The sequence below is a fragment of the Sceloporus occidentalis genome, unplaced genomic scaffold (genome assembly GCF_023333645.1).
Source record: "Sceloporus occidentalis isolate IW3139 unplaced genomic scaffold, rSceOcc1.0.p SCAF_6, whole genome shotgun sequence".
NCBI lineage: Eukaryota > Metazoa > Chordata > Lepidosauria > Squamata > Phrynosomatidae > Sceloporus > Sceloporus occidentalis.
In genome coordinates, this window is record NW_028316986.1 from 121357560 (window position 1) to 121382175 (window position 24616).

Consider the following 24616-nt stretch of genomic DNA (forward strand, 5'->3'; position numbering starts at 1 on the left):
GATGATATTTAAATTCTAAACATTTCATGCTGGCAAAGGAAATCTAGCAACAAATCTTAGGCCTTCTGAGAGTTTTACACAGTATTGGCAAAGACAGTGGTTAATAGTTTTTTGTGGGTTTGGGGGGCTATGTAGCTGTCTTCCCACAAAAAACTATGGATGCTGGCTGTGAAAGCCTTCGACTTCACAGTGGTTAATATTCTTAACAAAATCACAAATCTTCTTAATTTGTGTGCCAGAAATGTCCCACAATACTTTTTCTGTGCAAGGCTTTTTTGGCAGTATACTCTGATTGCTTCCATATTGTTGGATGGTTTTTTACATTCTCTCTTCCCCTCATTAGATAGATAGAATTTCTTAGGTCTCATTCCCACTTACAAATAAATCAGTTTGTGATCCGAATCGATGGATTGATTCAACAACGGAGCATGGTTCACACTTCATTTGCTCAGATCACATTTTCTTGTTGTTACATAACCAACTTCTTGTTCACATTGACCAATGATTTGATTCCAAAGGGACCCTCTTCAGCGGATGATCATCTGATTACATCATTAAATTGATTTGGATCCACATCCCATTCACACTTGTGCTGAATCGATTTGTTGCAAAAGACAGAAAAAGTGAGCATCAAAAAGAAGTGTGTTAAATGGGTCTAGTGCATTCCCCCCCCTCTCCAAACCGCTTCAGCTCAAGTGCAAACAAGGGTCTTTTAAACCACTTCAAACCAGTTTGCAAAGCGGTTTAAAACATAATGGGAATGAGGCCCAGTATGCAAACCCTCTATCTCCCCTCATTCAAACATCCCATTTGCTCCTACTGAATCACAGGACAATAACTTTGCAAATTGGTAAACTAACCATGTGATTCAGGTCATACACCCTTTTGGGAAGTATTCTCTCTCACACAAGAAGATTTTCTCCTGCCCTGTTGGATTCCCCAGCTTCTTCCTCTCTCAACATTTTTTTGAAAGATGGTGAGATAAAGATTTCTTCTTTATCTAAACTATCCATTAGTTAGATTAGTATATACCTTCTATTTATATATAGATTAAAGCCATTAGTAAACTTTTGTTTAAACTGCAAGCTACTTGTGTTGTTTTTTGAATCAGTCTCAGTTCTTAGAGAAGCATAGTTAGACAAGACACAGTTCTGCAATTCTGCTGATTTAAAGCTAGAGCCTAACAGCCTTGGCTTTGATATTTTTAATATTTAAATATTTTTACTTTCTTAACAAAGGCTGAAGCCGTAGGAAACCTGAATTGTCCTACATATATTTGCAGTGGGAAAATTTCATTACTGTATTATACAGGTTGAATATGCCTTATCTGGAAATCCTAAATAATCAAAAATTATCTGCATGGATGGCTAAGATAGTCCCCTCATTGTTTTCTGATGCTTCAGTGTACACACACTTTGCTTCATGCACAACATTATTAAAAAATAATGTATATAAAATTACCTTCAGGCTTTTTGTATAAGCTTTATATGAAACATAAATGAATTTCATGTTTAGACCTGTGTCCCATCTCCAAGATATCTCATTATATACAAATACACACACACACACACATTCCAAAATCCAAATAAATAAATAATAAAATTCAAAATCTAAAACACTTCTGGGGCCAAACATTTCAGATAAGAGATACTCAGCCTGTATAGGCCATCTTAGTGAAAGCAATAAGAAAAAGTGAAATCTGCCCTTTATTAAGAGAGGTATGACATTTGTTCAAGCATGTCAGGCAATGCATAATTATTTCCTATAATCTCATGCCACTCTATTTTATATGATCACAGTGGAATTGCAGTTTATAGCCAACAAGGAGATGCTGTCAAAAATGGTAGCTTTTTGACAAGATTGCCCTTTGTTAATTAAGAGGCTGTTAATTTGTTGTTGTTAACATCTTGAAATTAACAGGCTGTTTTATTTCTTCATCCCCATCCCATGTAAATGACTGATATGAGTACGGTCACGATGTTCCAAGTGTGAGCTACTTTGGGGCAGCATCTCAGTGTCGTTTGTAAACTGTAGTTCAGTCTACAGTTTCCTATCTTCAGCAATTCAGAAATCATTATGTCTGATTAGCAATTTGTATATTTTTAAGTATGGAACAGTAAGAAGAAGAAGGAAATAACCATAGTAAAATGAATACAGTTACAAACCATTTGACATTGTTTGTAACATTCACTGAAAATCTTTAGAGGCGTATGAAGAAAAATGGTATTCCAAAGCAGAATCTTTTACTTTTTCTATCTTCCTTAGGGGTTGCTGCCATTGGTGGAGCATTTACAAAAAATATCATCATGGCTATGGCTTCATTCAACAAGCGGCCAATAATTTTTGCCTTGAGTAACCCAACTAGCAAAGCAGAATGCTCTGCTGAGGATTGCTACCATCTAACTGAGGTAAGGCAAGAAAGTTTATTTATACTTAGCTGGAAGTAATACACAAGGATTTATCAGCAGCCAGGTAGAGTAATGAGATGTTAATTTTTTATATATATATATATATATATATATATATATATATATATATAAAAATAAGGTATTTAAACCCTCATGCTCTGTAGATAAGATTTCAAAAATGAAGGCTCTGTCTAACATTATTTTTAAAGGTAGTCACTGGAAACGAACATGTGACCATTAGAAAGTCATATTACTTGGCAAAATCCAGTAGTTTTCAACTGAAAATGCTGTGTAAGCAATTAGGACTTTTTTTTTTTTTTTTTTTTTTGCCCAGAAGTGTTCATATCACTGCTTCTTTTAAGCAAAATGAAAAACATCCCTCCCAGAGAGATGCATTAATAATATGTTGTAGCTGAGATGTGACTGCATCTCCTTTCTGGACGACCAGCCAAGTAGTTGCTAGCATGCCCATATGTGGAGTACTCACCAATTGAAACTGATCCAGTGCAGTCCTACTCACAGAGTTGCTGGACACTGCATTGCCAACAGCTCTTATCTGAGATATTGAAATGATCATTAAAGGCATCATAATAAACTGCTGAGGGCTCTAGAATTGGATTCACAGGCAAAGTTGCCTGAGTCAGACCCCTCACTATCCTAAATAATTCAGCAGGACATAAGTTCAAAGATGCAGTATGTACAGAGAAGAAGGCTTTCTTTGCTGCATGTATTGTCACTTTATAGGAAGGAAGGTGTTCTCTGTATCATAGAATCATAGAGTTGGAAGAGACCACAAGGGCCATCCAGTCCAACCCTCTGCCATGCAGGAAATCACAATCAAAGCATCTCTGACAGATGGCCATCCAGTCTCTGTTTGAAGACCTCTAAGGAAGGAGACTCCACTACACTCTGAGAGAGTTTGTTCCACTGTCGAACAGCCCTTACTGTCAGGAAGTTCATGTCGTGTCAGATATAAGCCAGGCTTTCCACCATCTGTCATCATTCCTGTTTTAGCTGCCTGAGGTGTTCAGTGAACCGAGGAGCCCATTTAGTAACAGGTTGGAGAGGATATTTGGGGGAGATAATGTCAATAGCCCTATTTAGCTCTTGATTCCATCTATTGGCCAGGGGTTCAACAGAATCATAAAACCCTCTAGGGCTTTCCAGAATCCTGATAGATCTTCAATGGTGGACCATCGTAATAAGTCCACCACCCTTGCAGGGACATATAGTAACTATGATACTAACTCTGACCAGAAGATGATCTGTCCATGACAACTTGGAGGTATTAATCACCCGTGCCCACAAATCTATGTGTTCTGAACTGAAACAGAATCAAGAGTGAGTCCTGGAGAATGTGTGAGCCCTGAGACCAGTTGGGATAGGCCCATGTTTGACATAGATGCTATGAGCTGCACGTGACAGACTGCACTCCACAGACTAGTCTCAAATGGGATGTTGAAATCACCCAAGATCAAAAGTCTGGGCAATTCCAACAGCAACCCTGAGACCACTTTGAGTTTGGTGAGAAAGTCTAATAGGCAGTGGAGTGGATGGCACATTAATAGAATTACAAGTCTGACTCTGGTCTTCAGGCTGAGGTATACACACTCAATGTACTTCAGCTCCCTGATAGGTAATCTGGTCAGATTAAGATGGTCTTTATAGACCATAACCATTCCCACTTTCCCTCATCTGTTCACTAACACAATACCCTACTAGAGAACCAGAGTCCATGTCAGGCTGCTATTGTCTCCCAGCCAAGTTTCTGTAAAGCATACCAGGTCAGCTTCCTCATCCATGAGGTAGATAAACATAATCAGATACATTTTAAACAATAGCTGTAGAATCAGTATGCAAAGGGATTCTTTGAGACTAACTGGAAGAAAGAAGTAGGCAGTGTGAGCTTTCATAGACTTAAGTCTACTTCCACAGATGTATTTGATGGAGTGGAAAGCCAGAGAGAAACCTATATATGCCATCAGTGTGTGAAAATGTCACACACTCATCTATGGTCCTCACCTACAGGCTAGTTTCCACTGCATTTGTTGACCAACGATTATCATTAAAACTATATTGCCACTTCATTTCCATACACAAAGGATTCTGTATTTGAACTGACATTCTCACATACTAATGGCATATATAGGTCTGCCCCTGGCCTTCTACTCGATCAGTTGTATCTGAGGAATTAAACTTAAGTCTGCAAAAGCTCATGTTGCCAACTTCTTTCTTCCAGTTAGTCTCAATGGTGCTACAAGATCTCTCTACATACTGATTTTAAACAAAAAATAAACACTGGTTCGCAAAGATTTCTAGTTGTGGTGTTTAATATGTATGTTATTGATATGCATGAAAACGGAAAAATAATTAATAAATGAACCATCTTTTTAAATTGGTCCATTGCTTTGGAGCAAGAACTTGGAATAAAACTATATGTTACCAAAATGTTACATGCTGCGTATGAGACAAAACTGTTTATTTTCACTATTGGGTTACAAGTTTTCCACCTTGAATTTCTCTTAGGCTAACTTGATACTTCTGTAAATAGAACAAAAATTTAGCATATCCTATTTGCCTACTGAAAAGTCTACACTGGAGTGCGCAGCAGGAATGAAACAGGAATGCAAATATTTTAAAAGCACAGTTATAACGGGCAGCTCCATCTGGTGACCAGAATTAAACATATAATGAAATACCAAATGGTGCAATAATTCTACACCAAATTAAACCTTGTTCTTTGGATAATGAGACAGTGATGATGTTTTGTTATAGTCCTGTTTGCAAGACCCTAAATTAAAGGCCCTTCTATTTAAATTTAATAATTAAGATTCCAATCCTTTACACACTTCTGGATAGACTCACAGTGTTGTACTCCTTTAAAAAAAAGCCCTCCCTCAATTTGATGTAGTTTTGTGGGGAGGAAGGCAAAATGAGGGCATGATTCTCCCAAATAAAAGTTCTGAAACCCCCCCCCCCATGAAACTTTCTTTCACTCTCCAAATTTCTAGCATTATAGAAATATAAAACTTCAGTTGTGCATTTAGATATACAGTTTAGGCACCCAAAGAAAAGGGACAGCCAAAGTTAGTAAAGGCATGTGAATGTAGCAAACCATGCAGAAGATTTTCAGTCTCTCTCTCTCTCTCTCTGCAGTACTAGAAATTTTTGGACTGAAGGGAAATCTCATGAGGGTACCAGAATATTTACCGTATTTAGAGCTGCAGTGCTCTTATTCCTCCTCCCACCCCACTCCCTGTAGTTCTATCCTGATTTAGTCCTAATAGATGTGAGTTACAGCCACAACTAGTATTATAGATTCACAGTGGCACCATTACAAATTACATTAGCCATACATAAAAGAGGACCTCAGTCTTTAAGACAATCGTTTTATAGAAAATAGAATTTCAGCAAAAGGGAAAAATAGCATATAAATCCCATGAAAAAGGACATAATGCCAGTTTATTATCATATATCCCAGAAATGTAACCAAATACAAACAGCCATCATCATTGACATTTTACTGTCTTACTGCAAACCATCCTGACCCTTCCTAGGAGAACATACATTATTTTTATATATATACCTTCATATATACCTAAAGGTATCAGAAGACTTGTCCAGAGTTTTGAACTCTGTTTTGTGGGCTTATACTTATGTTAATGGCTGAAACTAGTTCCCAAGGTTTTAATTCCAGCTTCCGTAAAGGCAGAAAAAGACACATGAGAAGAACTTTTTTTTTCTTACCATAAATCACAGAAATATGCCAAAAAACAAACAGGCATAATGATAAAGTTATGGAAATGGATATAAAGTGGAGATACTGGTTCTATATTAGCTTCACAAATTTGCCTTGATACTGAGCATATACCAAAACAATGATATTTAACAGCGCATGTTAAGAATACTAAGATTCTGGGTGTGTTGATTTTTATAGTTCCAATATAGTTAATTTATTTTTAAAACAGTGCTTTCTAGATATAGATGATGTTATGACAACCTTTTCAATGCTATGCTTACTGGTAAGATCTCCTAAATTACTCTTGTATGTTTCAGGGGCGTGGCATTTTTGCAAGTGGAAGCCCTTTTAAAAAAGTCACTCTCCCAGATGGACGAATATTTTTTCCTGGGCAGGGTAACAATGCCTACGTGTTTCCAGGAGTTGCCCTTGCAGTTGTTTCATGTGGAATTAAACATATAAGTGAAGATGTTTTCCTCACTACTGCAGAGGTACTAGCTATTCCTTGTATGCTTAACTAAGTGTTCATTCTTTTATTTACTTTTAAATAGATGCTAGAATGACTTCTTCTTCTTCTTCTTCTTCTTCTTCTTTTTTTTTTTGCTTCTACTTTGGCCCCATACAGACAGGCCAAAATAAAGCTGCTTTGGGCCACTTTGGAGGTATGCTGTTTAAATGATGCATGTGTCCTAAGAGTTCGGAAGCTGCACCAAAGCTGTGCTCCAGTCCTTAGGACTGGACTGTGGCTTTGGCGTGACTTCTGGACTCTTAGGATGCATGCATCATTTAAACAGCATACCTCCAAAGTGGCCCAAAGCAGCTTTATTTTGGCCTGTCTGTATAGGGCCTTTGATATGCTGAATAATACCACTAACTAGCAGCAATGATGCAACGGTGCAACAAACCTTATATAACTGCCCCATGTAAGAGTGGTGTTGTGTGGAGCGGACAGCACTGTTATATAATTTGTTATTGTTAACTGCCTTCGAGGTGACCCCGACTCATGGCGACCCTATGGATGAGCCACCTCCAAACACCCCTGTCCTCCACTGCCCTGCTTAGGTCCTGTAGATTCAAGCCCGTGACCTCCCTGATTGAGTCTAGTCATTTCAAGTGCTGTCTTCATCTCTTTCTACTACGCTCCGCCTTTCCTAGCATTATTGTCTTCAACAGCCTCAGTTTCATCATCTTGGCTTCCAGGGAGAGTTCAGGCTTGATCCAGGCTAGGACCTATTTGTTTGTCTTTTTGACTGTCCACAGTATTCTCAGCACACTTTTTTAACACCTTATCTCAGTTATAATCATCTTCTGTAGGAAGCCTATTGACTATATTTGGCTTCAATAAATATTGCTATCGAGAATATCTTATAAAATCCATTGGACTGCTGCCAGACCCTGCAATAAAGGCATTTGTTCGTTTCCCTGTAATTTTAACCTAAGAAATATTCATTGTTAAATCTCAACAATGAAACAGATAAAGTATGTGGAATGGTTGCCTTTGTGTGTAACTGAAACAAAATTTCAACAGATTGAGCCAACCAGTTTTTAAATTAAACATATTTTTCTCCCTTGAGAGGACTAAATAAACATATAGGCAAAATACCTAGTGTAGTAGTTAATACTAAATACATATTGCGTGTGTATTTAACTCTGATTTAATTATACACCTCTTCATAGAAATGCTGATAGCCTGACAGAAATATGCATTGCAGCATTTCCCACTTTAAAAAGATAGTACAGTGAGCCCTCCCCTTACATGGTGATCCGTTCTGGATCCCTCCATGTAAGGGGAAATCACTGTATACTGGAGCCCCATTGGAAGTAATGGGGCTTGTGTGCATGGTGGGCTGTGGCACGGCAGTGCGCCTGTTCCACAGGCGCGTGCTCCATGAGTTCTTCCAGGGCATGTAAAGGGCTCTTTCGGCATGGCTTTCAGCATATGCTGAAAGCCGTGTATGGCGCACCCACATAAAACGCGGGCGCACTGTATTGTATAAAGAAGGTAGTGGTGAAAATGAGGACACTGATTGTAAACACGCAGATTCCTACCATCAAATGTGTGCCTGTTAGTAATTTAAATTCTTGTTTAATTAAGGGCATTTCATCAAAACCTTAAGACTTAAGTAAAAACAATTAGTCACTAAAATGCCAACAAAATTTACAGAAGCACATTAAACTCTTTCAAACAGAGATTGAAATAGCCATTCTTCACGATTGGATATTGATTTCTTGTTAGGAATACTTAAGAAAGTGAATCACATTCCACACCAAGTATAGAAAACAACATAAAAATATTCCAACAACCATAAATAGCAGAGCCCCTCATGGGCAAAATGCAGCCTGTGGCCATGGTGGCTCCCACGGTTCCCCAAACACCTTCAGTTTGTTTTTCTTTTTTGATTTAGAAAATCCTTCCATGCTTTCCAGGATATTACATCTGAATTTTGGGGGGGGGGGGGGAGGAAGCCTCCCTGGGCTAAAACAACCAGGAGTGCTGAAAAATGGTAAAATTGCTCCATGAAGTCAAGGGGGGGGGGGCGGGGAAGGATTGGATTGGAGGTGAGGCCTCTGGGATATGGCTCCCAGATGTCAAGAAGCTGTCATCTACAACTCCAGTCCTAATTTTTGGTGCCTGCCTCCTCAGTAATTTTTTTGTAGGAGGAACAGTGACCTCAGATCCTGTCATCCAAATATGAAATCATGAAACACACTAAATTGTATTGTTCCAGTGAATAATGTGGTGCTGTTTTGCTTCCCCCTGTTCTGAGGTTTAACTTTTGGAAATTCCATCATTGGCTTCGCTAAACCAGGTATTTAAATTTGCTGGCAGAATGCCTTTCTTCGAGCAACCTTTCTTCACACTTTTTATTTGTGTAAATCAAGGGCTAGGCTCTCTCTACTAGCTTTGAAAAACCAAAATGGGCAGCGATCCATTGGAGAGGAACTTGGTTAATTTTATACCCTTTGCTAAAATCCTTCCTCTGTAATTTCAGTTGGATATGGCAGTCCTCATTCTGTGTCCTAAGCTGCCACGTCCATTTTAAAAGCAATGCCTGGTTAATTTGGTTTAGTGAAGCAATTTATGTATAATTTGTAAAGTGCTGTGGAAACTTCCAAAATAAAAGGTGGGGCATACATTGGACTATAAAGTCTCTCTGATGTCAAATTTGAGAGGAAGTAAGCAGCAAGTGGTTTTCTTTACACACAATGTTAGCAGTTTAAAAAAAAGTGTAAGAAAGTGAGAGAGACTGTGTAATAATTTTGTAAGATAAACATATAGGTGGCTAACAAAATGCAGATTTTGCCGCCTAGGTTTTTGAGAGTGTGCTGCCTCATTAAGGCTATAATCAAACAGATTCGCTGGGAGTAACACATTTGTTTTGCTCAATTCAGTAGGACTTCATAAGAGTAGGTAGGTAAAAGATTGCATTTTGAGTGTACCTGATTTCATGTCTCATTCATTATAGTCATACTACAACCATTAGAACACTTGGGTCTGGTTTCAATCATGCTGCAGAGTGTCAAGGAAACAAAAGCATATTCACATCTTGAATGAATTTGACTGGTTATGTCTTATCTGTAAAGGAAGCACTTTACTACTCACACAACACATAATTAACTCAGAGAATTTGTTGCTACAGGCTCTAAAAAAAGAATTTGATAAATTCATGGAACACAATGATATCAATGGATATAATCCCAAATATCACTGTTTTGAGGCATTGGAAAATTGGAGGCATTGTTGTTGGTGGGAGACACAGAAGATGTGGCTTTTGCATTATTTCCTGCTTGTAAGTTTCCCAAGGCATCTGATTACCTGGCCATTATGGGAAACAGAATAGTGAACTTGATAGAGTCTGAACTGATCCAGCAGGGTAGCTGAAGAGCAGGGTATAAATACTCAAAATAAATAAATATAATAATAAATATTTTCTAATTTTTAAAAATAAAAGCCTGGATTTTAGAATTTTGACAAACTTAACTTTTTTCAGACTCATAACTTGCCATCATGCATGTGGGAGTTAGCCCTATTGAGCACCTATTGCTTCAAACTGAGGATGCAAAGGATTCAATGAGACTACATAGGATTAGGGAGGAGTGAAGCAATGGATCTACTGCCTCATCCCAAGCATGGTCAGCTTCACTGGCCAGAGCAGAAGCATTGTAGAAGGGTTGCAGGTGCTGGCTTTTTCAGTCCAGCAGATCTTTTTATATTTTCTCTGGTGGCAATTGGTAGTGAAGAAAAGATACATTAGAAATGCTAGTTCTTCCTTTTGGGGTTGGAGAATAGAGTAGATTTGAACTGAGTATATCTAAACCATTTTTGATGCATCACCTCTTGATTGTCCTGCTTGCTACCACTGGAAGAATACTTTTGGCAGGAGCAGTCAGCCTGAAGAACTTTCCTCAACCAGAACTGGGTCACCACTTTATATGGAGCCCCCCATTTTTAGGAGTGCACTTCTAGCCATCCTAATGCCCTCTCAGCCAGAGGACCTGGGCTTCAAAATTGCTCATCCTAATTGGAACCAACCCATGGATAATGTGTGTGTGTGTGTGTGTGTGTGTGTGTGTGTGTGTGTGTGTGTGACTTATGGTGACCCCATTAATTTCATTGGGTTTTCTTAGGCAAGGAATATTCAGCGGTGGTTTTCCAAATTCCAAGTTCCTTCCTTTGAAATATTGTGGCAAACTAAAGTTATTCTCATGTTCAAATTGTACTTACTTCAGCTGTAATCAGAAGAATAAAAAGGAAAACTTTCTGCCATGGCTTGCCAGTGGAGACATCTGCAGATTGTTGTAACTAGAAGTAGTGAACTGTGGCCTAGTGTTCACTACGGCCCAGTTTTCATCTTCTAATTTGTCAGTTCTCTAGTTAAAGCCAATAAAAGAAATGAGAAGAAATTGTCAGAACAGGAAGGTTTATTTTTAGATCTTCCTATTTTCATACAAAGTAAAAGAAAGTTCAGCTTTGTGCTTGGAAAGATAAACCTAGTACCGGATAAGCACAATTACCAGGTAATTTCACAAGTGGCATTTTTATAGACATACCAAGCAGAACCAACATGTCAGAGAATTATGAATTACCATATATACATGCAAATAAGTTGGCCTCATGTATATGTAGAGGGCAGGTGTAGGGGCCAAAATTATTGGTTTTGATATGACCCATGAATAAATAGAACTTAGGGGCATGTGGCAAAGGATGTAAAGGATGAAACAAAGGAAAATGATGCCAAAAACTTACAAATTCTGTCAGGCAAAACTGACAGAAGGCTGGATGGATGAGAGAGTAGAGGTGGTCAGTGCTTCTTTTAGGTCTTCTTGGAATGGACTAAGCTCTTATCTTTTGCCATTATACTCAGAGAAGGGAATAGTTCCTTTTTTGATGAGTTAAAGTACAGTAATTATACTGACCTGTGGATAAATTGATTTAAGGTTTTTTTGGCTAACATTTCTAGACTTATACATGTATATGTACATAAATAAGTTATAGTTGCAACTGAATGTACTGTAGTTAAGTCTTTCTAGATATAATTCCATTTGAAATTCAAATATATCTTCAAAAAGCCAAGGTAGTTATTGATGAAACCAGTGAATAGGTTCTCTTCACAGTAACAGTAACAACAAATAGATATGCTTATAATTTAAAGTCCAGTTGCACTGTCAGTGTTGTATTTATATTTAAGTATTTATTTGTGTTCATTTCCTTTTAAAATATGGGCCTTATTCTGCAAGCTGAATAGTGACACTTTGCTAGAGTCCAAAGACTGATAAAATACTTCTGAAGTCATGGATATTTCTTTCCCTTGGACAGTAGAACAGCAATATGCAAACTTTGGAAACAGAAGATGAAGATTTTTAGAAACTATTTGTGATAATAGAGTGGCTGTGTTTACTAATAAATACCTCAAGATCCCTTCTGATCTTGGAAGCTAAACAGGGTCAACCCTAGTTAGTATTTGGATCTGAGACTACCAATGAATAGCAGGTGCTATAGACTATGTCCCTTTCCAGACGGGCCGTTTTGTACGTACTCCGTACATACTAGGGTTGCCTGTCTCTTTTAGACGCCCCCAACCCTAGTACATACAGAGTACGTACAAATGGCGGCGCCCTGTCCACATGGGCACCGCCATTACGACGTCACGGCCACGCCGCCTCCAAATGGAGCAGCGTGGACGTGACGTCCTGACGTCGCAGAAGGAGCTCCGTTTTGGAACTCCTTCTTGGTTTTGTGTCGCTGGCACAGCCTTTACACGGCTGCGCCAGTGACACAAAGGAGAAAGGGGCTGAGTGGACCCTTTCTCCCTTTCCCCTCTGTGTCAGGGTGTCCTTAGGGCTTGAATCCCCAAGGACACCCCTTTCCAGGCTGTGGGGAAGCGGCCTTTTGCCACTTCTCCACGGCCTGGAAAAGCGGCGGATCAGGGCCTCAGGGCTGCTGCTGTGGCAGCTGAGGCACCGATCCATCGGGGAAAGGGGCGGGTACAGGCCGCCCCAAAGGGGTGGTCTGTAAACCGCCTATGTTTCAGAGGAAGGGACTGGCTAAACTACCTCTGAGTATAGTGTGCCTGTGTTATACGCAGGCATGCCTTACGCGGATTCCAGCATACGCTAGAAGCCACACTGGAAGAAACGGCGCCACGCTCACCACCACGCCACCATACTGCTGCAAGCACGAGCCCCATTGGCTTTAATGGGGCTTGAGCTTATGTGGAATTTCCCTTATGCGGGGGTCCAGAACGAATCTCCTGCGTAAGGGAAGGGACCACTGTATTTCCTCGCCCAGGAAAACCCTATGAAATTAATGGGATTGCCTAAGTGGACAGGAGATTTGAATTTACACACACATGCACACACACACATTTATACTTAATTTCAAGGAGGTGAAGTCAATACATCAACTTTCTACCCTCAGTTTCTTGCTGCATAGCTGTGGTGTAGCAGTCCAAGTGTTGGTCTATGATTCTGGAGGCCAGGGTTCAAATCCCCACTCAGCCATGGAAATCCACTGGGTGACTTTGGGCAAGGCACACTCTCTCAGCCTCAAAGGACGTCAACAGCAAACCCCTTCATAGCTCTTGAGCTTCAGCTTTTAGGCTTCTTCTTTTTTAGTAGGTAGATTAGGAATGTGAAAAAAGCGAGAAATACATTTTTACAGCTCAAATATTATTGTTCAACTCTTTCACAGTGTAGACAGCATCCTTAGATTGAATTTCAGTTTTAGCTGCAAGTCACGTTACCTAAGGAGATATTGCTAAAAACAGACATTACAATTTGACTGCTTTCTCACAAATGTGCAAATGCAAGTCATGCTTTGTACCTTATAAGGGCTAAGATATCCCTCAAGGGAGAGCTAGCAGGATGTAGTGGTTTGAGCGCTGGACTATGACACTTGAGACCAGAGTCTGAATCTTTCTTCAGCCATGCAAACTTATTGTGTGACTTTCAGCAAGTCACATATTCTCAGCCTCAGAGGAAAGCAATGGCAAGCCCCCTATAAACAAATCCTGACCATAAAACCTTGTTATTGGTTTTCTTTAGAGTAATTGGAAATCAGAAATGATTTGAAGGCACGCAACAACAGCATCACTGGGAAAAGGAGTAGCTGCTTTTTTGCCTTAGAAAAAATGATCAAATGGGAGGAATATGCCTCCTTTTCTCAACTACTTTAGCACCCTCTTGTGGATTCTTGACTTGCAGAAGCACATAAATTGAGACAGAATGACTGTCAGTGGTTTATTAACACTTCCCTGTATTAAAAAAAGAGTAAATAACATGATATGAAATCTTTGGTTTATATTTACTTTCAAAAAGTGGTAACTGCTAGTGCTAGGTAATGTCTTATTTGAATTTTTAAAAAAGGATTTTTGTGTGAGTAGTGATGGACTAGGTCTCAAGGTACAAAATATCTCAAGGACTATATGCAAGGAAAACAGAACAAATAATTAAACAGTGAATGGAATTCAGGATCACATAGACTTAGTTAAGTCCATGACAATATACTTCTTGTTAGATTCTAGCACTTACCCCCTTAGTTAATGAAGTCATCCTACGGCTGTTCCTACCATCTCATATAGCCACATGTAGTATATCCGGGGAAAACCCTGTGATAGGTTTACTTTAGAGTCACCATAAGTCAAGAACAACGTGAAGGCAAACAACACACAGAGTGTCCATCATTACTTGTTCCAAGGAGGTAGCTTCTCCAGTAAAGCTGTCAGTTTGCTCTACAGACACTCAGAGGATTAGATGTGGAACAGAAATAAAATGGATGAGATCTTCTTTTTAAATAATCTTCAACAGAGTGGGGAAAGTGTTCCAAATGGCACAGTTTTCAAGGAGATTCCAAAGTAACTTTTTGAGGTCTCCCCCTATTTTCCTCTGCTTTTAATAATTTACTGAGCATCCAAAGTGGGATGTAGCTTGCCATCTCTTGTATTTGCTCAGAGTGCTATCCAAACAATTAGGTGTGACCCTAGCCACTATTCAGCAAACCTTGTTAATAGTAACTGAGATATATAGAATTAGTGATTGAAGACAACTGGTCCATCTTTCATGAACATTGCTTTCTATATGCCTCAAATGTTGACGCAGCTTTCAGTTAGACATTGAAAAGTATTTATGTAACTTGTTTGTTGAATCAAAAGATGTTCCAAGTATTCATGTAATCTGATTGTTGAAAATCATTCTGAACACAGAGGAAAATTCTATAGAAGAATATTTAAATTGGTACGTGTCTTATGTGTTGTAGCTAAACCAAGAAAAAGTCTTGTCGCATTTTGATGACTAATACATTTTTATGGCATGGTTTTCCATTGTGACACACTTCATGGTCTTATCCCCACCATGTTGTTGTGGAGAGGGTACTGTAAACAGTGAGGAAACTGAAATGCTGAAGTGGCTGTTCACAAAATAATTCTGAGCAATAAGGCAGCCACCCTTGTTTAGATGAGGTGGTTAACATGTGTTGGTGGTATTTACACTTGCATATGATTTTTGTGTGTTTGTTTTAGCCATTGTGAATGTTGGTATTTGCTTCTGCCCTTCACAACACCCAAGGTCCTCCCCACTCTGAGCTTAACAAAGGGCCACAGCATACACACATCCTTAGCTATGATGGACGGCTGGTACTTGCTGCCATGATGAGGTCTCCCCTAAATACTCTAGAGCAGGGGTTCCCAATCTTTTTACAACCAATTTCTATGGTGGAGCCCCTAAGAGGCCTACCCTATGCCTTACAAGTTAATTGTGTTTAGGAGTAGTGTTTCTTATTCTTTAATTTCATTCAGTTTTTATTTCTTTCATTTTCTTGGAGCGGCTGCAGAGTACCTGGAAAGTACACATGGAGCCCTAAGGGCTCCTTAGAGCACAGGTTGGGAACTGCTGCTGTAGGGGAACACAGCGGGATTATGGGAAGTTTTAAATTGTGTCGCTCATCACTTTGTACTGGGCTGGAAAAGGTATAGTAGAAAGAAGATAGGCATTAGTGATGGATCCTGCTATGGCACAGGAAGATGACACAAGCCTTGTTGTCAAGCTGACTTTGACTTCTGGAAATCCTATGAATGACAGACAAAGAGGTCACCCTAATACCAACAGCGCTGCTCAAGTCTGGCAGACTAAGGGCTATGGCTTCCTCAATTGAGTCTATCCATCTGTAATGCAGTCTTCCTCTTCTGCCTTCCACATTAGCAAACATTATTGTATTTTCTAGTGAGTCGTGTCTTCTTATGTGTCTCATTTCTTTAAGAGTGATTCAAAGTTTTTCCAGAACTGCACAATCATGGGTTTTGCTATAATCTATAAAGCACAGGCTGACTTTTTCTGAAATTCTTTGGTGCACTCCATTATCCAATGTGCATTTGCAATATGATCCTTTTTCCTTTCCTGTACCCAGCTTGGACATCTGGCATTTCTCACTCCATAGATGATAAAAGTTGCTGTAGAATTTTGAGCATCATTTAGCTTGCATGGGAGATTTGAGTTAGAATTAGAGTAGATTCTGTCTCTGTAGCATGAAGCACCTCTATTGATGTGCCATCTTTTCCTTGTGATTTGTTTCTCTCAAGTGCTGTCAGTACAGCTTCTACTGTTAAACTGTAGGTTCATTCCTTGAATTAATCTGTCATTCTTTCATCTCTTTTATATAGTTTTTTAGTGTTTTGTTTCCATCCTCTTTTTAATTCTACTTCATCATGTAATGTGTTCCCTTGATGATCATATAGTGTCTCCACTCTTGGAGCCTTATTGTACTACCAAAGAAAGACAAGAGGCAATGGGATAGAAGCAGCTTTTTGCTTACCTTCCCACATGATCCCATAGGACTTCTGTTCTCCCCCCAGAGGGAGCCTGCCATAAAAGTGTGACTTTTGCCAAATAGATTTTTCTGCATGACAAAAAGCAGGGTTTTACTGTTGACTCTGTTGGGAACAGCACGGAAGTGCTTTGTGGCCATGTGAGAAGGTAAAGAAAAAGCCCCTTTTGTGCGGATTATAACATGAGGGATGGGCCGTCATTGTCCTGTCCCATCCTTCCCACCGGGAAGAACTTTCAAATATGGCCCAGCAGGGAATTGTGAGTGAAAGTGATTGCACAAATCACTTTCAATTGCTAGTGCTCTGAACCTATCATTTAGCTGCTCAGGAAGCGTGAGTGAAAGTGATAGCACAAATCACTTTCACAGCGCTTTCAGCTGTGAGCTGAAAGTGCTTTCTCCTGTCATTTCCAGTCTTTTGTAATAAGAGAAGAACCTGTTATTACCATGATGATGGCAGAAAGTGTTTTCAGCTGATGGCTGAAAGCTCTTTTCAGCCAGCTTTCATGTGAAAGTGATTCGCACAATCACTTCCACTCGGGTCATACTGTAGATGGGTCACAGACGGGATAAGAACGGGGAAGCGATCCTGTCCCGGTGTGATTATCTCCTATCTCATTGCCTCTTGTCTTCCTTTTGTAATGTGATAAGGCCCTTGGTTTAGATTTCCCTTGGATTTCTCAGATCTAGTAAAAGAGGTCCCTTGTTCTTCCTTTTTTGTTGAATGACAGACCTGCTGTAGCTCAGTTATGACATCATCTGATAAGGTTTAATCATAGAAGCAACTATCCTGCTTTAATACCACTTTTTAGCCTCATGTGACAATCTCTCAGGTCTAGTTTTCCCTCTGGTTTCATTTTGGATTGTTTCATCATAAGGTTTTCATGGTAAAGACATTCAAAAGGGGGTTACTCTTCCACTTTCTGTGCTCCACTGACAAGTTTTAGCTATGGTACCACTGCCATTGTCACCACCACCACCACCACCCACACTACTGCTGCGGCCCAATAGCTGTTTGGAACATTTAGTTTGACTCCTCAACAAAAGCTTGTCTGGCATGAGATACTTTACCAGTAGCATTGCCACCATAGTCTCTTGCCTCACTGGAGCATGCAGTATCATCACCTTGGAAAGGTAGTGGCATGATAGCATACAAGCCCTGGGTAGCTTGTTATAGATGAATGGTCACAGAACCCCACCCTTGGTATTATTACTGTGGCAAAGGGTTTTTAAAAAATTCAAATAAAAAAAATCTGCAATATGGAAGGCTAAAAATAAGTGTCTTTTGTTTTGTTCCCAGGTTATATGTCAACAGGTTTCAAAGAAGCATTTAGAAGAGGGTCGTTTGTATCCACCTTTAGCATCAATTCAAGAGGTTTCTCTGAAAATTGCTGTAAAAGTAAGTTCATTCTACACCTTCTGATTAATAACAGAGTTAATTCGTTGTTTTAAGTGATTGTTATAGTTTAATGACATCTTTTGTCATTTTTCTTTTGATAAGGGAGGAACTGCTTTGAATGATAGCAGTATAACATGATTCATTGCAAAGCAATAGCAATATATGATTGAATTGTTTATCTGCACCATCTGTTCAGCCACCTGCTGGTTGTTTTCATGAAACTCATGTTTGTTCCTTAGGACTTATTAGCAGGATACAGACTGCCCTAAAGGGTGGTCTATCCGTGCCTTGTTTTGCTGTAGCAGACAAACTGCGCGGCTCCCTTGCGCAGCAAAAAGAACCCGCAAAAAGCGGGTTCTTTCTGCGGTGCCATTGTGACGCACCAATGGCTCACTCGCTGCATCACAATGACGCTGGGATGTGTGGGCGCTAGGTGTCCGTCACGTCAAAATGATGGCACCCGTGTGTACAGGGCGCTGCCATTTTGATGCCCTCGTCACGTGCTAGGGGTGAGGCATGTATGGGCGGTGTGCCCTTGGCCAACCCCTAGCACGTGACAGGGGCACTGCAAAGGCCTGTCTAAATAGGGCCATTGAAAGGTAGTGACTGACATATGGCTTATGTAGTGAGCTCCATGCTCACTGGAGAGTTGAATATGATTCTCCCCAAACCCAGTTTCACATGATATGTAAATATTCCCTTACATGGAAAATTGAATTTGAGGAAAATTTTCATTGGAAAAAAATAGCATTGAGAATGGCTTCAATTTTCTCTCCCAGGGTTTATATTTCACTAAAATATAAAAAAGACAAGAGATCTCTGCTTCCTTGTCCAGTATGGCCAGTCTTTCTCTCTAGCCAATCTTTCTTTCTTATCTCCCAGGAGTCATCCAGTTCTTACATTTATTGCTGAGTGGGACATATGTGATCTCATGTAAAGATCACCCTTTGTCCTCTGTAAGCTTCTATGAATAAAGATTCTCTTATGTTCATATGGTAATTCATTCCAGCTGTGTGTAGAAAAATTAATCATCTTTCATCTCCTGTCATCCTCATAATATATGATATTATGAATGTCAAAACACATTTTTGCAGACTTTGCAAGAAAACCAGCATTCTATGTGTAGCAAAATATCTCAGCAAGGTTAGAAAGTTTTCTCTTTGTTGCATTTCAGCAAACAAAGGATTTTCTTTAAAAGTCAGATTTAGTAGACAGTACAATTAAGTGGATTTTATTATCAGTCTAAATGATGAGGTTTTTTAATGCTGAACCCATGCAGTGTCCCAACCAAATATTTTAACTATATGTTTATATTTTTAAAAAAGAAAACTCACCCTTCATCCATAATAGTCAGTATACTGTTCTACAAAGATACAAATACATTCTTTAAAAAATAATAAATTAAGATGCTGAAAACTCATCAAGCCACATATAATTGCATAAATAACAATTAAAAATGTAAACATAAAATGTAATATTTAAAGTTTATAATGCCTGGATAAAGGGGAATATTTCCCAAACAAGATTTGTATCAATCATGGCTTGAATCCTATTATTACTCCCAAATAGAATAAACTCATTGATTTAACAGGATTCAAACAGTTCAGCAGTCCTTTCATTGGGACTACTAAAAGGACTTGAGCCAAAATCTCCTTTGGAGAGGCATTTTATGGTCAAGACACCAGTGATATCCCTCTTCCTTGTGAATGCATGATGTATTTATTTCACTGAATGGCCCCTGAAGAAAGGTGGCTTCTGAAAACTAGAGCTCCTGGGCAAGAAGATAAAAGAAGATGCATTCCTGCAAGTATTGGTGTAATATGCAGTCCAGTATCCAACAGGGAATCATCTAACCCTCTGGATCTTGTGTTTCCAGGTAGGATTAAGGGCTGGTAAGAGGAAGCCACACAATATTGGATTTATCCTATAATATTTATTTTTTTTTAAAAAAATGATACTTTTTTTAAAAAAAAAACAGCAACTCAGATTAATACACAAACAGGATGGAAGGGATTTATGTATGAACACATGGGAGAGATATGGCGGCTGAAAATAGATTGATAAGTCTATTCCAAGTAAGCCTACACAGCATTTTGTTTACAGTAGTTGAAACTCTGGCAGATGGTGGCTCCCATTTCAGTGAGGAGTGAATCTGCTCTAGTTTTTAATCTGAACTTCAAAGGAGCTATCCAAGGTGCTGAACTGATTTTGAGCATTGGGTTCAGCATCTTGAATAGTTCCTTTAATGCTGAGCCTGAGTTTAAATTGAGTGTCCTAAATCCAAAATCTCAAGGGATGCTGTATTAAAAGGCACTGAATTCTACAGACATTAGGAAAAACTAAACTACAAAAATAAAATAATAATAATAATACCGTAGATAAGGGCTACATACACAATGCAGAAATAATCCAGTTTGACACTGCTTTAATTATTGTGGCTCAGTGCTATGGAATTCTTGGAACTGTAGTTTGTTGTGGTCCCAGAGTACTCTGACAAGAGGTGCATAAATACCGGACAAAACTACAGATCCCAGAATTCCATAGCATTGAGCCAGAGCAGTTAAAGTGGTCTCAAATGGGATTGTTTCTGTAGTGCAGTTGCAGGCAAGGAGGGATGACACTTTGGGTCACTCAAACGATCTAATCCTATTTCTGTAGCCCTTTCTGAGGCATTTTTGACTCTTCAGTGCTAAGCATGATTTCACTTCTAACAGTTATGTGGCGTGAAAGGGCCACTGGATGGTTTACATAAACAAGTATGGTCTGTAAAATGAATTACCTTCTATAAAACATAAGACTGTCATTTTTTACTTTGGCGCTGAGCAATTTAATACGAATGATAGGTTTTTGTGCTAATAACAATTCCTTCCAACATTTATGTGTCAGTGATTTCCCCCATAAATCTAGCTGCTTTTTTGCAAAAGGAAAAAAGAAATGTTTTGGTCAAACTGAGTTCTTTGGTCTCAGTCTGATGAGAATCAGATACCTGATAGTAAATTTTGCACTTTCCCCATCATAAACTATCTCTCAGGTTAATGTAAAATTCTAACAATGAGGAACCTGTCTTGTTCTCCTAGATTGTAGAGGAGGCCTACAGCAAGAACACCGCCACTTTCTATCCTGAGCCAGAAAACAAGGAAGCATTCATCCGCTCCCAGATTTATAGCACTGACTATGAAAGCTTTCTGACAGACTCTTACACCTGGCCCAAAGAAGCCATGAAAATACAGACTGGAAAATTGTAACAGAAAAATAGCACTGCAACAATGCTAGAAGCACCCGGATACTTACTAGTTTTCATCATTTATTAAATCATAGCACAAGTTTATCAAACTCAGGTTATATTTCTTTTCCTTTTTAACAGCCCTGAAAACTTTTGAAAGCCATGGATGTTTGGTTAGAAATTTTAATAGTTTGTTAATTAATTAAGCAAAATTAGTCTACAAATAAGAGAATAAAGGATAATTTGAGTCTTTTTTTAAAGTTCAAAGGGATTCTCTAGATTCATTATAATAATAGATAAATACAGAAACCAAAGTAGAAATGTACTTATTGTCTACCTTGACATCTGTATGAAATTATGGTTCTGTGCTACAGTTTTTCCATTAATCTTAGAAGAGTAATATTGAGTGAAAAAGCAATATACTGTATCAACATGATTGTTTAAAATGTGACACACTTATTTCATGTTTTATTATTTTCTGATGTTAGAACAAATACTTCTAGGTGAAAAAAAAGCATTTTGTGTTCTTGGCTCAAGTGCAACTGAGAACATTTGTCAGCCAGCAGTGTGCCTGATTTTCACATGGAGGGTAAGTCCTGGTAAATCCATGAAAAAAGAAACTAGGATGAAAGTCTTGGATGCTGCTATCCTTAATTTTAGAACCGTTAGTGATGAATACTTTCTAAATAATATAGAACACAGGTGCTCTTTTTTTGTTAAAAAAAAGGAAAAGAATTAATGTTGTTTGAATACAAAAAAAATGCTTTGTTCATCAAAGTTACAATTTAATTTAAGAGCCATGCTGGACAAGAGACTGTAGTTCATGAACGTCTTTCCAAATGGCCTGCTGAATGTTTTAGGAAAGTCTATACAAGAAACTTAGGGAATCGAGCACTGAATTCCATCTGGGAGAGGGAGCTACAGAGCAGACTGCAGGGATGTAGTGAACAGGTCCAAAGGCAAAAGGGTCAGACTAAGCATGCCAGTTTATTTTATCTTAAAATTCTTATTGCCAGGAAACAACACTTTGGGAGAGTTTTCAACCCTTTAGAAAAGGACAAACAGACCATGCTGTTTGGTGCAACAAGCACATTTCCCACCCTTGCCATAGATCTTCTCTCATTGTTTGTCTCCAGGCAGTTTTCATTTGGCTAATAACTGCTGAAAGAATTTGAATGTTTCATTAATTTGGCTAATTTCCATTTAATGATATCTGAACGGGAGCCATATACTGTGACATCAAACCGCGTACATGGATTATTCATTGTAAAAAGTCCTCTCTTTTGCAATCTTGAATCTAGTGTCAATTTTAGTTGGTGACAGACAGACTTCTATTACTGTGAAGGAGAAAAATTCCTTTATAGCTATTTCCTCCCGTCTTTTAGAGTTATATAAACCACTATTGCTTCTCTCACACCCTTAAATAGTAACATTTTTCTGAAGAATTCCTAGCACTCAATCATTTTCAGGAATTCCAGGCATTTGCCTCTTTCTGCACCATTTCCATCCTTAAAGTGTTTTCTTTAGCAACCCAGAGCAATTAAAACTATATCCTAAAGTACAGCTGTACTAGAAATGTATATAAGGGCATTACAGTATTGATTCTTTTGTTTTCAGTGTGTTCGTGGTTGCCGCACACTGCATTGACATTTTCATTAAGCTGTTTATCAACTCTTTCCTAGAGAGCTGGTCAGTTCAGACCCTGTAAATATACTTGCAAAATTTTGATATTTTTTTTCCTAATCTGCAGTGACTCTACACATATGTACCCTGATCTTCATTTGCCATTTTGTTGCATATTCACCTGGTAAAATCCAATTAGGATTTTACCATTCTGAATATTTTGGTGTCACCTGTAAATTTAGCAATTTTGTTATTTATCCAACACTCAAGATCATTTATTAATAAGATTAGCAATACCTTGGGGGATCCAGATGCTTGTCTACCTCCATTGTAAAAAAAAAACTTTTCTTTTACACCTATTTTTTGATTCCTGTTATTTAATTAGTAAATTCAATTTGTTCCTGCAATTGGCAAGATAACCCCCCCCAAACTAATTGTATTTCCATGTATGCATATTACCTCATTCTGCATATAATAGGCAACATTCTCAAGCGATATGGTTGGGTTTTTTTACTATTCATGGCCAACAACATATGCCCATGTGAAATATACTGTTCACTTTTTACTAGTCATTTTTGTAACCTTTGTGTCAGATATTCAAAACAAACCATCTCACACAGAATTCACTATGAAAGACAAAAATCTACTTTTACACTTCTTTTGGTTCAAATGAACCAAGGGTTTTGAGATAAGATAAATGACACTTTATACTATAGCTAAGGTCTACATTAAATTTCAGTGAGCCAAGATTTGGGATAACAATGTTTTGTGGTTAGACAAACTAACAGCCAACTGTTTATTAGGCCACATGTACCTTGCTGCTTTGAGCCATCACGAATATACTTTTTTCTATATGAACTGTATGTATTTGTTATTTATGCTAAGGTGTCTACATAGAAAACAAAACCTACATTTCCCACCAAACTAATTTTTAAAACAAAACCTACAGTAGCATTAATAGCAATGGTAATTTTCTTTTCTTGAGGTAGACACTTTTTAATACCACTACAATTTTATTAAACATATTTTTGTGAATTAACTATCAGCAGTCTATAACATGAGCCCTGTTCCTTCCTTCAGGCTTGCAGTTGTCTTTGCTTGCAGCCTCCATGGCTGAAAAGGTTGTACACTTTTGGACTAATTAAACCTTTTCAACTCCTGGATTGAAATATAGTGATAGAGTTATAAAGATTATCTAAATCCAGCAACTGCACTTGTCAGTGATTACCCACATAAAGTGGCTTTCTGCCATGCAAATCAAAATTCCTGACACCGCATATTATTTTTCAGGGAAGCTTTCTGTCATTAATAATCTTGGAACTGAGAAAGCTTTGATAAGCTTATAGAACCTCAGTTTGCAAAAGACTTGAGTGATGGAGCAGTGTTGTTGTACTTTCAATCCTTTTTAGGGCTGTCAGATGACTTGGATATCAATTATAGGATGAACCTGAGTGATTTTGTCCCCCAACACCAGAGAGGGACAGTTTCTCCTCATCCCTTTGGCACTGATGGAGGAAACCTCCACCAGGATTCTTTCGGCTCATAGTCCTCTTTGATAAAGCTGGACAACGAGGAGTGAATACTTGTTATGCATGTGCTGGGAGTTCCCATCATTGCCTTGGTTCTATACTGTCCTGGATTCGAGTATGCCCAACTAAAGTTAAATTTAAAAAGAAAGGCAGGAATAATGATTGCAAATTGAGATATTGGAACACTGACTGACTCTAGACTTCTAGTCACTTCAGGCTACCCCTGGGATCCACTACACTGCCTCAACCATCATGTTTCAGTCATGACCAGGACACTTTTCACCATCAGATAAGACAGAAACATTTTCTTTCATGTTTTAAGGACAATGCTCCTAATTTTGGTCAGATAACTCTGTGTTGGACTACCCTTAATTACT

At 38.6% G+C, this 24616-nt stretch overlaps 1 protein-coding gene across 2 annotated transcripts in view; it reads left to right on the top strand.

Annotated features, from left to right (window-relative positions):
• ME1 (malic enzyme 1) overlaps window positions 1-21366 on the top strand; it is a 161564-nt gene extending 140198 nt beyond the window's left edge. The window contains exons 11-14 of one of the 2 annotated variants that reach the window (XM_089530832.1): window positions 2266-2408; window positions 6465-6638; window positions 17766-17864; window positions 20942-21363. In XM_089530832.1, the coding sequence (XP_089386958.1) occupies window positions 2266-2408; window positions 6465-6638; window positions 17766-17864; window positions 20942-21109 (584 nt within the window). In that variant the 3' untranslated portion in view covers window positions 21110-21363. Of the gene's footprint in view, window positions 1-2265; window positions 2409-6464; window positions 6639-17765; window positions 17865-20941 lie in introns of both variants that reach the window. The other variant, XM_089530833.1, reaches the window with a different exon arrangement.
• The last annotated feature ends 3250 nt before the right edge of the window (window positions 21367-24616 follow it).